Below are 17,268 nucleotides of genomic sequence, written 5' to 3'. Positions count from 1 at the left end.
ATGAACATCTATGAAAATGCAGGCTTATACTTCAAAATCTGGAATGACATAACTGAGCCACCGTTTCAATTTACTATCTTTAAACCCTTGACATATGCATTGAAAACAGCACTCCTCAAAAAACACATACCTTAGCACAAAGGCATTGCTGTTTCATAAATATCTGTTTATTGCTTTATTTCTAACACAGAAAATTGATACTTCAAAGAGAGAAAAAGCAAATACAAAGTTGAAATTACTTTAAAGATTCTCCTACTCATTGATACTATCAGATGATATCAGCATGTCAAAATTTAGTGAAATCTGATAAAAAGCTCAATTTTACAGTTTAAGAACTTAAACTGGTCACTACCAAAGACAGCTGTATCATCATAAATAAAATGGTGAAACTCCATGGGTCTCAATGCTCCATCATACAATAAAATAAAGCAGTATCCATTTTAAAAAGAAAATCTTACCCTTTCCCATGTAAAAGACAGACCTAGTGCATCAAACTGTTTCCTCATGTGTTGAATGTTACTGCAAAATAATGATAATAAAGGCAAAATTATTAGCTTAAGATACTCCTAACCTATGATCATATTAAAAATCTGGTGCTTATAGAGTTCTGAGAAATCAAAAGCACTAGTTAACCCCTAAACACTATGATCTCACTAGCAGTAAAACTCAGAATTGTCAGAATACTCAAATAATAATTTTAAAAAGCCCCAAATATATTCTGGCCCAATTCCCATGGCTATGTATATGAGGCAATAAATCTTTTTTCTCTAGATTTGAATGCAACTTAAAAGTAAATATGGCACTGTAGTTTGAAGGAAGCATTACTCAAGCACCCCTTCTTACTATTTTTAATTATCTTTACTACAGTTGAGTAAAAGGGCCCTCTTTAATCTCAATGTAGTATGGAACACTTCCACTTTCAGCTTAATCCTGCTCTATTCTGGCAACGCTCTCCTGGCTGTATTTTGTTGTGTCTCTGGTGATTGTGTGGCTGTAGAATAACCTGAATCAGCCTACCCATTCAGTTGAAGATATGCCCTCCAAAAATTCTCCAAAAAAACCCCACTGGATTTCTTTCTTCCCTCTGATCAACAGGCTGATCAAACCAAAACTGTGGCCCACAAAACCAGCTGAGCCAGTGCAAAGGAGGTGGTGAGAGCTTGTATCCTGGGAGGTGACAAAGAACTACAAAACTTCTGGTGGCAGCATCACCATAGATAAACATTAATCAACTCTGACACTGTCAGGCTGGATGCTGCTCTGAATGGATTGTACTACAAATGTAAAGTAAGATACACCAGGATATACAGTGATGCTTCAGTTTGAAAATGTACTAAACACAATTTGCCAAAATACCCACAATTACACAATATTAATTAGTGAGCTGGTGGGAATTCATTCATATACTGGAAAATGGATTAAATTTCTTAGGGACTTTGACCTTTCTACTGAAAGACGTTCTGTCAGATAAAGTAGTATCTATCCTCCTAGAGTGGATAAGTTGACAGTTATGAAAACAAGCATTTAATTCTGATCCAGAAAAAACTTGCAGTCCTGAATAATTGAGTACTGCAAGTATTTAATATTGAGATATTTTTGTTGGAAAAGTATCAAGAATCTTAAGATGGGACCAGATGCATGAACAAAACCCAAAGAAACAGCATTATCAAAGAAGGAAATGGATCAAGGCCTATAAAGGTATCACAGATAGATTACTGCATCCAGAGTACAACAAACCACTTCACTTAGGAAGATTGGTTTCCGAGAAATTTTCAGGAACTGTTTACTTATATAACATTTTACTCATTTTAACGAATATTAGGACAACATAACATAACACCATTCTGTGGTCTAAACCTAAAAATGTCCACAGAAATCAGCAGCAATAATGGCTGCTTAGTACTTTCCAAGATCCAGTTTCAGAAAACCCAACTATCTTCTTCCTCTCTCACACAGTACAAAAAACTGCTAATAAGTCTAACCACGTAACTCGTAATTTTCCACTGTGTACTCTACACTAAGGTTTACCTCACCATAATGAAATTTTGATTTATTTATACCTGCTGGTTTGGGTGTTTGGGAAAAGCTTCTCTTTTGATATTCTAGCACTTTACAATTTACAAGTCATTGAGATTAAAACCTTGAAAATCATCCCAATATATTTATCTTTCAAAACAGAGTCATCTGCACAGTCCCATAAAATGTTGTCAACCCTGGTCTCAGATAACCAGGGTTGTTAAAACACTTCCTGTACCATCTTCCTTCTATGCTAGTTTTGCTCTGTTTTGTTGATTCATGGGGGCCACAGTACAGGTATTCACAGTGAAAATGCCATATTTAAATTCATTTCACCTTTGTGTCCAGCTTGCAGGGTGAAGGCCATGTTCAACTGCAGCATTTTCTGCTGGTAAACCAAATGCATCCCATCCCATTGGATTTATCACCTGCCAGCAAAAAGAAAAACCACAATGTTATGCAACTTTCTGGAAGGGCATTGGCAACACACTGAGAGGCCTCTGAATAATGATCGGTGCTTGGCATTCCAGCATTTGCTTTGTCTGAGCTGAACTTCTTCCAAACCTGCCAACTATGGCCAGATTTGCTTTAAAAGATGACTATGAAGTACACTTGTTACCTACAATGACATGTTAGACGGAGTTCAAAGTATTATGCAATAAACTCTCATGACTATTTAAATATCAGGTTGACAACGACAAAAACCAACTCTTGTGAGTTTGTGTGGTGGTAAAAGCCAGTTGATGCTGCCACTGGACAGAACCAAATATTAATTCTAAAATAGAAGATGTTAAGTAGAAACAGTTGAAACAAGTTTTATAACTGCAACTGATGTGTAGACTACTATTTTTTACTTTGTGTTGAAAAACAAAATAAAAGAAAAATAGCATATGATAACTTTAAATTCACCAGATAAAATTAAGAAGATGAGGAAAAACAGTTTTAGTCAAATTTTACTGAAGTATCTCTTGCAAATATAGACTACAGACTGAAAAATTATTATTTCATGACCACAAATAAATAAAGGTGGGGAAAAAAGTTTACTACAAAATATAATAGACAATTTCTGTTGAAATAGAGATGTATTCTTTCTGTTAACATGCACATTATTTAGAAAAATAATCTAGCAATATGGTAAGTATTCAAAAAACCTGTTTAATAACCAATAAAAGAAAGGCCATTACTTAAGATGCTGTCATTAAACACATATATACTGGATACCTGGTAAAGCCAATTCTATTTCTGAACCTACAAATGCACTATAAATTCAATAATCATTATTAAAATTACACAAGTTTAACAACAGCAAAACATGACTAACATTTTACAAGTAGTAAGAAATCAAAATTTTTACCCCTTAAAATATCTATTTATATAAAGAATGTGTTTCTTAGTGGCATGTAAGCAAACAAGCCATAAAAGAGCAATCCCAGCCATACTAATCTCATAATACATCTCCATGTGAAAAATCTCCTCATTTTAGAAGCATAAGAGCTACTTTTGTCACTGCTTTGAATTATTTTTATTCTTCTTTGCCACTGCTTTACAACCTTCTGACTTAATGTAATATTTCATAAAAAAATATTTTATAGACGTGTTTATAGAGATGCCCTAGGCACCAACACAGTGTAAAAGCAACAGGATTGAATAGATGTGACTCTTCAGCATTCTCATTTTCAGTACTGATCTAAAACTGAACCTGCTGTCTATCATTACTCTACTGGTACAGCAACAAAACCAAAGGTATTAACTATGATCATCTCTGATCCAAGCCAGCCCAATAAGGGCCCATGCACAGCATATTTTTGGTGTCTAAATCTAACAGAAATTGGAATGCTATTCTGTGCCACAAACTCTCCCTAACTATCAGACAAACTATTGTTCCTCACACCACAGTATCAGAAATTATGAGTCTTAACTGCCTATTTCCTCACATATAGAGGGGGAGTTTACATGGAAAATGTCAGCTGGAGTCTAAAGCACTTCTCAACACCCCATTGAAGCACATCTCTGCCCAGCCCTTTCCCTCCCTGACCATCCACCCACCAGTCAAAACTATTGGTATGAAAGGAAAAAAAAAAAAAAAGAAAAAGAGAGATATGCTTTACATAAGCTATAAATATCAACAGATTTTTTTATGGACATCTTAAAATATTAATTTATGCAGCTCAGTTCTTTTTGACTGCTAGTATTGCTGACAACCTATCTCTGGACAGATGTGATGGAAAAAAGCAGATTTTTTTTTTCCATGTATAATACATGTTTTCTCTATTTAAATGCCCTAGACTAATGCCCTGCCTTTACATTCTTACAAATGCCCTGTCTTACTACAAGTTGATGCACATTAAGTGAGATTAGAAAGAATCACTCTTGGTTAATTTTTGTAAAATTTGGCTTCTGATGATCTCCTGGATACAGACAAACCCAAGGCACAATCACATTTCTCATGCTCCTGAGCAAAAGGATGTGGGAAAAACAACTTCACTACCAGCTACAGACGCCCCAAAAGGGCTGATGGGTGCTCTAGACAGTTCATGTGCAGACATTTTAACACTGTACCATCAGCAGTGGAAGGAGCAACCTGTGCTCACAGATCTTCGAAATTCTAGCATTTATCAAAAATACCATATTCACTCTTCACATTCAAAAGTTCAATTTAACGACCAATAACATTCCCCAAGCTAAAGGTCTGAAGAAGTATGCTAATTCAACTTTCAATCAGAAAACTGAATTTAAAGAGACATTAAAAATATCCTTAAATTAGCCTCCAGGATAGATCTATTTATGTAGTTGCTATAGAGATGAATGTAATATGCACAGTAGTTTAGAAAATGATTTCAAGTTTATTGTCTCTTTTACTTCTCTACCATGAATGGCTTGAAAGATTTGCGAAATGCATTTGTCTAAACAACAGGTCAGCTCCTTCTGGCTGTAATCTGCAGCAAAAATGCCAGTCTCCACGCAACATTTGACATTACATCTTAACTCTAGTTATTCAACATAAAAATCTGAAGAGAAATGGAAGAGGAGAAGAAAATATGCAACTAACATGTCAAAAGTTGGCACAAAGGAAAAAGGAACGTTCGAATGTTCAAAACAAATTAAAAATATGAAGAAAAAAATGGAAAGCAGCTTTGAAGATGAAAGGGTTATTCCTTGTAGCTCTTTGATGGGTTGGTCACTGGCTCTAACTAGCAGAAAACATGGCTGCTCTCTCTAGCAGCACAGATGAGCAGAAGAAAAACAAGTCATCCACTTTCTTGAATGCTGACTTGATTGCTTTCAACAGCAACCTCTAAACCTTATGCAACTGAGAGATCCATTCTGCTCACTGCAGTGACCATTCTTCCAAGCATCACTTCTCTAAGCCTCAAGGAGAAAGAAAAACAAATAATGACTGTATTTTCTTAAACAGGAGGCTGCATAACTCCTGTTAAGGGTGCCTACACCAGGTAAAAAAAGGCAGGCTGTAGTTTCAGCCATTTTACAATGGCAGAAGGTGGTGCTATCACCAAAGGCAGCTGTGTATTTATCCTCACAATGAAGTGGACAAGTGAACTCCTCATGCTGAAAACTCCCAGGTTAGTCTTGAACACACATAGCATAACTTCAGATCCTTAAAAGCTCACATGACCATGCAGGATCAACTACAAAACATAGACATTTTCTACCACTTAATACAGCGTGCATGGGAGCATAAAACGTTACAATGAAGTGATTAAATAGTGCTAGGGAACAAAGAGCTCAGTAACTACCACACTGAATGGTCTTTTTAGGAACAAATTATTAAAAATGAAAACAGTTGCATCTTGAAACATTTTAGATCCTAAAGACTCTGGCTTGAAGCATTTTTAAGAATCATTCCACAGGATGGTCAAATATCTGTTGTCAGCAATGGCTAGAGCTCTTTGTTTTACTGTGGGACCAAGGGGAGGAAGACACAGAAACTCCCTTGATTCAATGCTGAGATCTCAGCTCTTCCTCTCAGAGCATTCTCATCTGTTCACTGCTGTAACAATCAGCTCATCACACTGACATCAGTAGGTGAGATCAGTGTACTATATAACACAGAGCTGACAATGATCTCATAACACTCAGCTCTAAGCCTCCATCAGCATAACCAGGGCTGGTGATTCAGTGAATTTTCCTCAGTCTTTGTAAGGACACAAAGAACATGTTGGCTCTCCTGATGTACTCAGTGTGTCTCAGAACTATGACCAGGCAGCTGACATACTGTTCTTACACTCAGATCAGTGCACTCTAAATTTTAAGAAAGATGGCAGACTCAGTGTCAGAAAGGTCTGCAAATAAATATATTTAATTCAGAGAATGTGTAATAAAAGAAGATGACCAGAAATGAAAATTAAGAGGTTTGCTGATAAATTAGTGGTTTGAATTGATACAGCAAAGTCTACATTCCTATCCCTACTTGCAGCCCCATGACACACTCGACATGAACTAACCAAAAAGGGCTGGCAAAACAGGCAATCCATGATTACAAGTTCCAGCTGCCAGAAAACACCCCTAGCTCCATCATGGATCTTGCAATTGTGCAATCACAGACACATGAGACAGTGAGGACTTGCAGTTGGAGAGGAGAATAGAAAGGATGGCTGCTCCTTCCATTGGCTGCCCACAGTGGGCTGAATGTGTTGAAAATCTGCTGTAAACTGACGTATTACAGCATACTTTAAATACAAGACTTCCCCTTGTGTGAAGCCTAGATTCTCTTTTAAACATTACAGGTAACAGACATCACTGAACAACAAGTAAAAATTACCATCAAACAAACAAACAAACAAACAGACAACTCCCCCAAGTAGTTAAGACACACCTGGAAAAAGATAAAAATAAGGAATTTTTGATCAGTGTGAACATTCTAAAAATGACTATTTCAATGCTTCTCTGCAATATAGTGCTGCATATTAGAGAAGGCACTCTCTAATAATCAAACCATACAGATTTCTATCTAAACATAAAATGCCCAATTATTTTTATTCTCATAGAATATAAGATATGAGAAATTACTCAACATCCACAGAGTACCACACACATTTTGAGAACAAAGTTATCTTTTGCCTGCTTAATCTCACACATTCTTGTCTAACATAATTATATTTAAAATTATATCTCATTTTCTCTTTTTCTTTCAAAACGAAACAAAGTGAGCTCATTAACACCTTCAGTACAGGCTGTGGAAAAACTGAAATTAAATAAGATTCAATTCACACACAATACTTGTAATATTTGCTACTTTATACCACATAAAATAACCTGACAAAAGGACACAACAGTCTCACAAAAAAAAAAATAAAAGGTGAAGAATAGCAGCTAGTGATGATCAGAAAACAGATCTGTATCGAAATAATTCATCCTACTGATGATTAATTACAGAGTTTTAATTAAATCTGCCTGTCTGGATTCAATACCATTCACTTTTGCAATTTCAAGAGTAATAAAATTCACTGCTGAAAGGGAAAATAATTAACCAAAATACATCAAATGTAAAAGAAGATATGTTATGGATAAAAAGAAAATGCTCTTCAAGTAATTTAGGGATATTGCAGAAATATCACTGACTATATTCTAATCCCATCCATCCCAGTTTAAGTATAAATTAAGAAATAATTAGTACAGTGTGATTCTAGCATGCAGGAATTTCACCCTGATTTGATTACAGAAAGGACTATTCTCAGTTCTGTACAACTCTCACATGTGACTGCCTTGCTTTGGTACCAGTTTCATTATCAAGGTATCACAAGAACTATTGAACTGAATCACTCTGTTTACTGATCACTAAGAGAATTATTCTCAGTTCTCTGAGAGGCACAAATTCTCCACTTCGGAATTTATCAAAGACATGTTAATGATAGCATGATAAAGTAATGGTAAATACTTTTTCCCAGAGCAACAGTACACTGGAAATCTGCCATAGTGAAAATCACCATGAATATCTCTATCATTTCTACACAGCAATCTCAAATAATTAATAGGAAATCACTTCTTACAAAACTCCTACATTTGAATTCACAACATGCATGTAAATTCACAGACTAAACACAACCAGAAACGACACATCATAGTTCTGGATTGATTTACTAATAGCTATAAATTTGTAATTTAAAATATATACATTAGTTTTTCATAGCATTTTATAATAAAGATGTTTGTAATAAGATGTGGAACTCTCCATATATAAAAACTGTTTTAATTGCACTTCAAGAAACATGTCACTCTTAACACACTCTGGAAAGCCCAGCTCTGTGCAGTCATGCTAAGTAATCTATATGGCTTACATTTCCCATGCAGAGACTTTAAACCTCATCTTCAGTAATCAAAATGTAAACAAGTTATCTTAAAACACATGTATTCTACAAATCATTTATCCAGCAGCCCAATCCAAGAGCATGACAGCTTGCTTCCCATGCACTGCCTACAGGTCCTTGAGGAGTGAGTGCTGGAACAAGACAATGCTTTGCAATGCTTTCATCTACAGTTTTATATTGAAGCAGTATTTCTTTCTGAAACAAGGTGAGGAAAAGAGCAATAGATATTTATTTTCACACTTAAAAGTGCTGGTGCAGTACAGGTTTCTGAGAAATATCTGTAGAGTTCAGTGCACATTACCTCTCAAGAATATTTTAACTGAAACAAAATCAGACCTTATGGAGCTGAAAAAACTGAATACTAAAGTTACACTTAGAAAAACCAAAACCACAACAGAATCCAAATAATTAAAAACTTTCCCAGTTAAAATTTCAAAATACCCCCAATATGATGATATTACACAACTGCATTCCAAAGAAGGTCTACAGGATCTCTAATCCCTTTGTAAATGTATTCTAGCCTGTCCTCACTAAAATATTACCAAATATAGGCCAATTCTTGCCTATTCAGAGTAAATCAATATGTAACTAATTTATTGTTTTTTTCATTAAGGCATTCTTTATGAAAAATGCCTCCACCTTATTCAACATAAATTAATCTCTTACTCAATCATATATTCTTGTCAACTACATACACATGATAGACGTTTCCCCTCACTGTTTTTTAATTTGTTTTTTAAATAACAAATATACATTGCAGTCTGAAGCTTTCCCTAGGAACTGTAAATCTGAATGGTTTTGTCTGTAATTTTAATTTTAACAGTCCATCATTTCTCACTGCCTTACACTTTTCTTTTAATTTGAAAAAGATGGATTCAAACTTTAAACAACACTGCCACTCAAGAATCTTACCCTAACCTTGCATTGAATGCCTGAAATTGATTCACTTCCACTCAGATTTTTGATTGGAGAAAAATGAGCAGTCCCTAAGCTTTCAAACATGCAATATTAAAGCTGAATTTTGAGAACGAAATAGAAGATCAATGGAATAACTTCCAAATTATGCATACTAACAGTTCTGTTTCTAAAGCATTCTTTCTTTTTATATACTGAAGAATTCCAGTAATTCCTTGAATACAGGGACAAATTAATTTTTCTAGGGAATATATAAAATTTTATGATATAACCATGTCTTAGCCTACAATCATCACAGTATCTTAAACATCATAATAACCTCTGGCAGATTGCACAACCACGAAAAAGGCAGAGAGAGGTTTTAGAGGCTGATAAATTAATGGCAAAGAAAAAATCAATTATACAGACTCTAATTCTAAGTGATGGAGAAATTACCATGGGTAATAAAGCAAAAGTTCTTTAAGGTAAATGTAAGTTCCAGCAAGTTAATGCACATCAATAACAGAATGTCTATGAATCTGACATACCCAGAAAATCATCTGAGAGATTTTTAATGGCTCTTAATCGTAAATGAAAGTTAAATTCTTTGGCTGCCTACCTTTAGTCAAAAATAGATGTTCAAACTGGTTAACGTAACAGAAGATACAAGTATTTTTAGAAATCCAGCATGTTCTACAGGCACTTCTTCAAAGTAATTTTTACATGAAATATAAAAATATGCTGAAATGCAAGATGTAAAAACTTGAAAAGCCTGGAAAAATTTTTCTAGAAAAAATATAAGCAAATGTGGAAATAAAAACTTGTTTACATGGTGGCTTGCATTTCATTGGAATTATATTATCTTTTTACTTTTCCCAAATATTTCCATTAAAGGTGCTTACTTACCTTGTATTCAAAAATTTACAACTAGAGCATGCTACTGGATGTAGATAATTATTTTCACTTTACTTTCACAAGTACAAGAAAAAGCAAATTTTCATCTTTCTGAACAGCAATTTACTGGCTACCTTCTCTGCTATTGATAAGAGATGGCTACATTCTGAAATGACATTTCATCAATAGTTTTAACATCAAGCAAGAATCAAGCATCCCTTCAAATGCTCTGTTAGCTCAATTTTTTTAGTGAGATGCAAGTTCTGGTCATTCAGAGGAGTCAGGAAAGGTAAGTGTTGTAAGAGACATTGGGGTTTCTTCTCATTTAAATTCTAAGGCGTTTATTTCCTTTCCCTGCAATTTTGAAGCCTAAGAATGCATATCTGTAAAGCAACAGCAAGTATTCAGTGCATTGTATGTTCATCACTGGCAAAAAACACATAGTATTTGGAAAGGCAGCACGCTGAATAATGCAGTGACGATACCTATCAGAGTCTCACAGATGGTGACAAATCCAGGAAATGCTACACTTCAGCATTTGCAGCAAGGAAATTGCACTTAGTACCACAACCAGCAACTAACAATTCTTTGTCAATTTCATCTTCTTAGTACTTTTTTGAGGTTGATACCTATATTCTTGAGCTGCTCCTTCTCTCTTGAACAATAGAGAGACTCCTTCCTGTCATCCTAGTTCCTTGTCTATACTATTTTTCTCTTTTTGTTCCCTTCTCTTTCCATATTCCTCCTTCCTACTGTTTTCCCAGCTTCTTCACATTTTCCCTCTACCAAATGTCTTTCCTTGGTAATATGGCTGTCACTCAGGCCATAGTTCTCCTACACCTTCCTTACATCCTTCAAATTTTACCTTGCCAGCCTTTACTGCAAAATGCCAGCCAGGATCCCACTGCAGACTGCAGGGACAAGGCTCTCAGCTACCCCTTCCACCTAATGGAGAGACAGAAGGGAGCAAAGAAAAGTTATGGCAGGCATGGGGGAGACTGGGAAACAGAGAAATGTGGAAGGGAAAATGGGATTTCTCCTTGCAGATGTAGCAAGAAGGTTAGACTTAGCCTACCTCGTAGGCCTGCACCTTCAGAAGACATTTTATATATATGAGCAAGGCTGAAATGGGCAAGCCAAGGGGTCAGATGCTACAGAACAGAAACTTTCAGCTACACACACATGACGTAACGTGTGGCATGATTCTGTTCGTCTGACTCGCAGCAGTCACAAAGAAAAGAGTGGTTTCTCTCCCAGCGGGCACACAGGCTGTCCCTCTGTGTCTGACAAATGACATGATCAGGTTCTCAGGAGCAGAAGAGGTGAAAGCAGTCGATTTTGGTGGTATCTATTTTCTCTTGCCAAGTACATATTTTCCTCCCCCTGGTCCCACCCAGTTGGCAGGAGGGTTTTCAGCCTCCTCTCACAGAAACTGTGTGGCCCAGAGGTCTCAGTGTCACTGTGCCACACATCAGTACAATCAGACACCTCATACAGCAGCAGCTGTTATCATCTGAGGTAGCTTCTAACCACTCTTACCGACAGTGAGCTCTGAACACCACTGGCTTTAATAAACTTCAATTTTAATAAATTTCAATTTTAATAAATTTCAATTTCAATTCTGAAATTTCAATATTCAAAGCTTCACAGGTCATTATCCACACACCTGTAGCACATACTCCACTTTCATAGATTATGTAAAATACTAATTTCCTGATCAATTATGATATTAAAATATATAAAACCCTCACCCAGTCCTACCACTGATCTATTCTTACCTGCATCCCTCTCATTTTCTGGAACCGAGCTACTGCATCACTGATGGTGTAGACACGAACGTGGCCCATGTGAAGCTTCCCAGAAGGATATGGGAACATAGAAAGCACATAAAATTTTGGTCTTGATTTCTAGAAAGAAATTTTTAGAAACTAGTAACTACATGTGTTAGCATTTCACTTGAACAAGTACATGTGCACATTATAAACTACTACATGACAGCATAAAGAGAAACACGGTTCTGCTGGAACTGATCCAAGTGAGCACTGACAACATTCATTGGATCAAATTCTTTGGGGCTGTAAATGGAGGTGTTTTACCAGACTTCGCTGCCATCTCGTCAATTTATACTAAAAATTCTATGGCACTTAAATGTTATGAAAATTAATTAACTTTTACTCAAACAAGCTATATTGACAGAACTGAAGCTTCACAAAGCAGCATTGCCACTGTAGCATCTGCAACTGATTATCTATGTGTTCTTAGTCTGCCCCAACAAAAACATGAAAACATAGCAGATTAAATTGCTCTCATAACAGTTTAAATAATTAATGTTTTACTTTGTATCTACAACAAACACAGAGCTCACTCCTGGCCAGTTGTTTTCCATCATCTGAACTGCAGAAACTCCCAGAGTAACTACATCATTTGCAATTGCATGAACATCTGCTAAAGGGAAACTTTCAGTTTCACTATGTATGCTCAGATTCAAACACATCTTACAAGCAAGATTTTGCATAATGAAAAGAAACGGAAAATTTCATTTACTTAGGTTTAATTAAAATGACAAAAGTTACAAAGAAATCAGAAATCCTCTTGCATATCAATTATTCCTAATACATCTTGATTGCCACTGAATTCATCACTGATACATTGACAGTATCAAGTACCACTGATACTTGCTAAATTCTTGTATTATTTTTCTTGATAATAATAAAAAAAATTACAGGCAGCTTTCAGCTTTCACTGTTCTGAATAAAACTCTATTAGTATTTGGCAAACAATATTTTTCTATCACTTTTGTTCAATCACAGCAAAATCAGCAATAATCTGAGTGCTTCACTGCAGCACTACACACTATTTGCCTCTTAATATGTTATTAAATTTACTTCAACTGTAAGGATAAAACAAAATATCACTAAAATACAATTTAGAACTTAGCATATATATGCTACATATGACTCCTATGTACATATGCATATAAAAGGCACAAGTCTTAATGAATGCTTTCCCTTCTGCAGGTACTCATGCACATCATTTCAGTTTTCTTCCCCAGAAAAAGCAAGCTCTTTTCTCGCTTCAACATTTTGATAGAATTATTTTTTTTTTTTGTCAGAGAAAAGGCAAATTTTAAGGGAGATGAACAAAAAAACATAAAGAGCCACAGAAGTGTTTTTTATCTATTGTGACAGAATAATTGTGAAGGCAAAAAGAATCAGAGACTGCGGTACAGCTGTTTTCAAGATCTTTTATTGCATGGGAAAACTTTTTTTTTCTTTCAGTCACTTACTATTCCTATGAGACTGTAAACCAGAAAATAGTAAAAAAGCATTTTCCCTTAACACAGATTTTAGTGAGTAGTGTAATAGATTTGTCATAACATGGGGAACAGAACCTTGAGAAAATTGTTTACAAAAATTACAATTAGATGTTTCTTTTAATACTTTAAATAATTAAGTGCCAAATATTGTATAATACGCAAAGAATTGATTACTTAAACCCTTCCTAAATTTACAAGTTTATACTTTGCCTATTACTGTATTTTTCCTCAGGACTTTTAAAATTATTTTTGTTTACTTATTTCATTAATGGTTTTCAATAGTCTACATGAAAGTATTTTCCCCTGAAATGTAATGCACATCTAATCATTATAAGCCATCTGTACTAAGTAAGTTTCAATTAATTTCATTCTAAGAAAACAAAAATATAAACATGTAATCTCCACATTTTTCAAAATGCTTACATCAGTTTCTGAAATTCTGCAGAACTGATCCTTTATTCTTGGGAACCACCAATTTTCAACACGTTTTCTTGTCTCCAACCCATAGTTTTTTTCCCATTTCCCCGTCTCGCTGTAAATCGTTCTCACGCAAGCAGGAACCACTCTTCTCTGCCATTTATTTAATCCCAGAAAGCCATTTAGTTGTCTCTTCAAACATGAGGAACACGGGCCAACTCTTTGATAAACCGACTGCATTCTTAAGGTTATGGTATCTGAAACGACAAAAATGTGTATTTCATGCCACAATACATAACAAGAACTCAATGATCATTATGATTATACTGAAAAGTGGTAGCTATTAAACCATTTTAGCTTGACTTAGACTACTCAGCTGCTTTTCATGGAACTTGCATTTTTTTTCTGTGTCTGAATTATAAAAGTATGCATTTTTTAGTCAAGAGAACTAACTGTGGCCTCGCACAGAACAAAACCTATTGCACTAGATGCCTTATCTAATAAAATAAAATTCTTGCATTCAGTCTCCCATAAAGGCATAATCAGTCAATTGAAGGTTCCAGAAGCTCCACTGCCTGAATAGAAGATGGCTAACAGGGTGTTAGTAAAAATTCAGAATGAAACAGAGAGAAGAGGAAGTTGGATGAAATTATACTGTAAAAATACTGAATTTGTCATCACTGAAAAGAGATGGGGGAGGATGACTATAATTAGTAGATTTCAACCAGATATTCTAAACCAACTATTTTGCTAAGGCTTTCTTTTTCAACTGAAAATCTGGTTAACTCCTCAAATCCTATAGAGAGAGTTCTTCCTCTAAAGCAACTCAGATGGGAGAAAGATCAAACAGTTCCCATATTTGGGATCAGTCTCAACAAGGTATTTGCCGATTTTACTTCCTACAGTAGGAAATATGGCATTAAAAGAACCTCTAATCTGAGATTTCCTCATCTTGACTGCCTTTTTGTTTTTAATGGCACTTTTACATTTCCTGTCCTCTATGGTTGGTTTTGGTGTTGGTTTTTGTTTTGTTTTTTTTGGTTTTTTTTTTTTTTTTTTGTTTTTTTTTTTTTTTTTAATTTTGCCCAATACACTTGTACCAAACTAGCTTTTTCAGTCAGTTCAGAATTTTCCTTGCAGAGTTACATCAGTAAAATCCCAGTGTAGAAAAACTCTGTATAAGAAAAGAGTTTACTTATGCATTTCCCATAAGGCAGAAACATTACCAGTAGAAATAATTGCTAGAGCACCTAAATTAGATCCCCAGCAAGCTAGTGAGAGTTATGCTTCCTTTAACATTCACCATACATGCATACACAAACCCTCACTGCTTGTCTCATTACCTATCTATAGAATTGCTCCTTTTCTTTCTTATCCAGCAGGGTCTATAAACACTTTTCTACTTATGTCACATCAGTGCTTTGGATTTCTTGTTGCTACCCTCCATAAATCTCTCTCATTTGTAATAAAAACAAATCCAGGACGGTACTCAGGATTCCCAGTTCAGGCGCACATGAGTCATTCAGGAGACTCCAACTTCCCTCCCTCCACACCACCACACTCATCTCAACATTAGCATTTCAGTACTTCAAAGTTTTCTGCTTATTTTTTACTAATTATTTCCTTATTAGTTATGTCTTATTTCTATTGATTTATTTTACAACAGAAAGGAGAGTTTCCTTATGCAAGCCAATTTCAGCACTGCCGACTTACAAAGCAAGTATTTTAAAGCCCAGGAGCTACACATGAAGGGGAGACTAGCGGATGAGAGGACAGTCTCAAGCTGCACGTGGGGAGGTTTATGTTGGATGTAAGGAAGAATTTCCTCCCAGAAGGGGTGATTAGATATTGGAATGGGCTGCCCAGGGAGGTGGTGAGTCACCATTCCTGGGGGTGTTTAAGGAAAGACTGGACATGACACTCAGTGCCAAGGCCCGGTTGAAAGGGTGGCGTTTGGTCATGGCGTGGACTCCGAGATCTCAGAGGTCTTTCCTAACTTAATTGATTCTGTGATTCTGAGACAGAAAGAACAGAGACTCTGTGCCTGTGCACAGCTCAAGGAAGCCCACCAGCCAATGTTATGTCTGAGAGGGCACATTTGGGTGACCTCAGGCCTTACAGGTCACCCCAGTACGGGTCAGAGCAGTGGGTAGGAGTGAGAAAACAACCACAGCCAAGGGCACACTGCACTAGCGCTAAGCTCATTCCAACACATGGAATTTCGGTATGAGAAAGAGAACTGCAGTGTCCTTCCTGCTCCCAGGTACCATCATGCACAAGATGCAATGGTCAGCCAGGCATGTGTTGGGCCAAGCCAGGATGTATGGCACAGAGGATAATCAAATCCAAAAAACATGGCACTAAGCTATTTTTCCCGTCCAGGCTTGTGTGCATGGGACTAGGACAAGGAGAGTGCCTCTCCCTGCCCCACTTAAGGGCACTCCAGCCCAGTGCTGTGGGAGTCTTTCAGGGAGCAGGTTATGAGCCTAAAACTGTCTTACTCAGGCAGGTGTGCCAAGCAAAGAGGAAGGGGCTGGTCTGATAGAGAAATAAATCACAGAATGTCCTGAGCTACAAGGATCGCTGACTCCAACTCCTGGCCCTACACAGCTCACTCCAAGAGTCACACCATGTGCTCAGCATTGTCCAAGAACTTCTTGAACTCTGTCAGGCTTGTGCTGTGACCACTTCCCTGGGGAGCCTGTTCAGTGCCCAACCACCCTCTGGGGGAAGAACCTTTTCCTAATACCCAGTGTAAACCTCTCTGGCACAGAAAACGTTTGGAAAGATGCAGTAAGCACGCGGGACACTGAATTCAAGTCCTGGAGACTGCCTGACGAGGCCCAGCACATTTCACCCAGCCCCAGGGGGTGGGGGGGTGTCCCGCCGCTGGAGAAGCTTGCACGGGGAGCAGGCGGCTCCACGGGCGGGACAGAGCGAGCGGAGGAGCGGTGACAGAGGGAGGCTGGAGGACGGGGGAACTCCGTGGGCACAGGACCGCCGGGAGAGCCGGCTGGGCGCGGGCAAGGAGCCCAAAGGAGCGGGCTTTGGGCCGCCGCGGGCAGCGGGATTAGCGCGGCTCCGGCGGGCGGGGGGCGTGAGGCGGGGCCGGGCGGGGGGACCGTTACCTGCGCGCGCCCTCCCTCAGCTCCCCCGCCGGGCCGCGGGCGCCGCCATCTTGGCGTGTCGGTGTCGCAGCGAGGCGCCGCCTCCGCCCGTGGCACCGCCCGACGGGGCGGGAGCTGCGCGCCGGGAGGGAGCGGGAGGAGTTTCCCCTTTTCTTGAATGTGACGTGGAAACGTAGAACAATAGTAAATAATAAAAATAATAATTAAAAAATTAACCCGGGTTGAGCTCTCTAGAAAATGCACAGAGCTTGCTCGGCCTTGAGAAGACAGGGGCCCT

General features: G+C 37.4%; 1 protein-coding gene across 1 annotated transcript in view; it reads right to left on the bottom strand.

Annotated features, from left to right (window-relative positions):
- Nucleotides 1-17,066, bottom strand: part of LARS2 (leucyl-tRNA synthetase 2, mitochondrial) — an 83,419-nt gene extending 66,353 nt beyond the window's left edge. The window contains exons 1-5 of the mRNA XM_041466596.1: nucleotides 16,992-17,066; nucleotides 13,870-14,120; nucleotides 11,909-12,037; nucleotides 2,353-2,444; nucleotides 459-519 (exon numbers count right to left, since the gene is read on the bottom strand). Coding sequence (XP_041322530.1) covers nucleotides 459-519; nucleotides 2,353-2,444; nucleotides 11,909-12,037; nucleotides 13,870-14,103 — 516 coding nt within the window. The 5' untranslated portion in view covers nucleotides 14,104-14,120; nucleotides 16,992-17,066. The remainder of the gene's footprint in view (nucleotides 1-458; nucleotides 520-2,352; nucleotides 2,445-11,908; nucleotides 12,038-13,869; nucleotides 14,121-16,991) is intronic.
- Nucleotides 17,067-17,268: the final 202 nt, after the last annotated feature.

The sequence above is a fragment of the Pyrgilauda ruficollis genome, unplaced genomic scaffold (genome assembly GCF_017590135.1).
Source record: "Pyrgilauda ruficollis isolate IOZ18807 unplaced genomic scaffold, ASM1759013v1 scaffold2, whole genome shotgun sequence".
Lineage (NCBI taxonomy): Eukaryota > Metazoa > Chordata > Aves > Passeriformes > Passeridae > Pyrgilauda > Pyrgilauda ruficollis.
The sequence above is the reverse complement of the archived record's forward strand: the minus strand, read 5'-3'. Positions and strand labels throughout refer to the sequence as shown.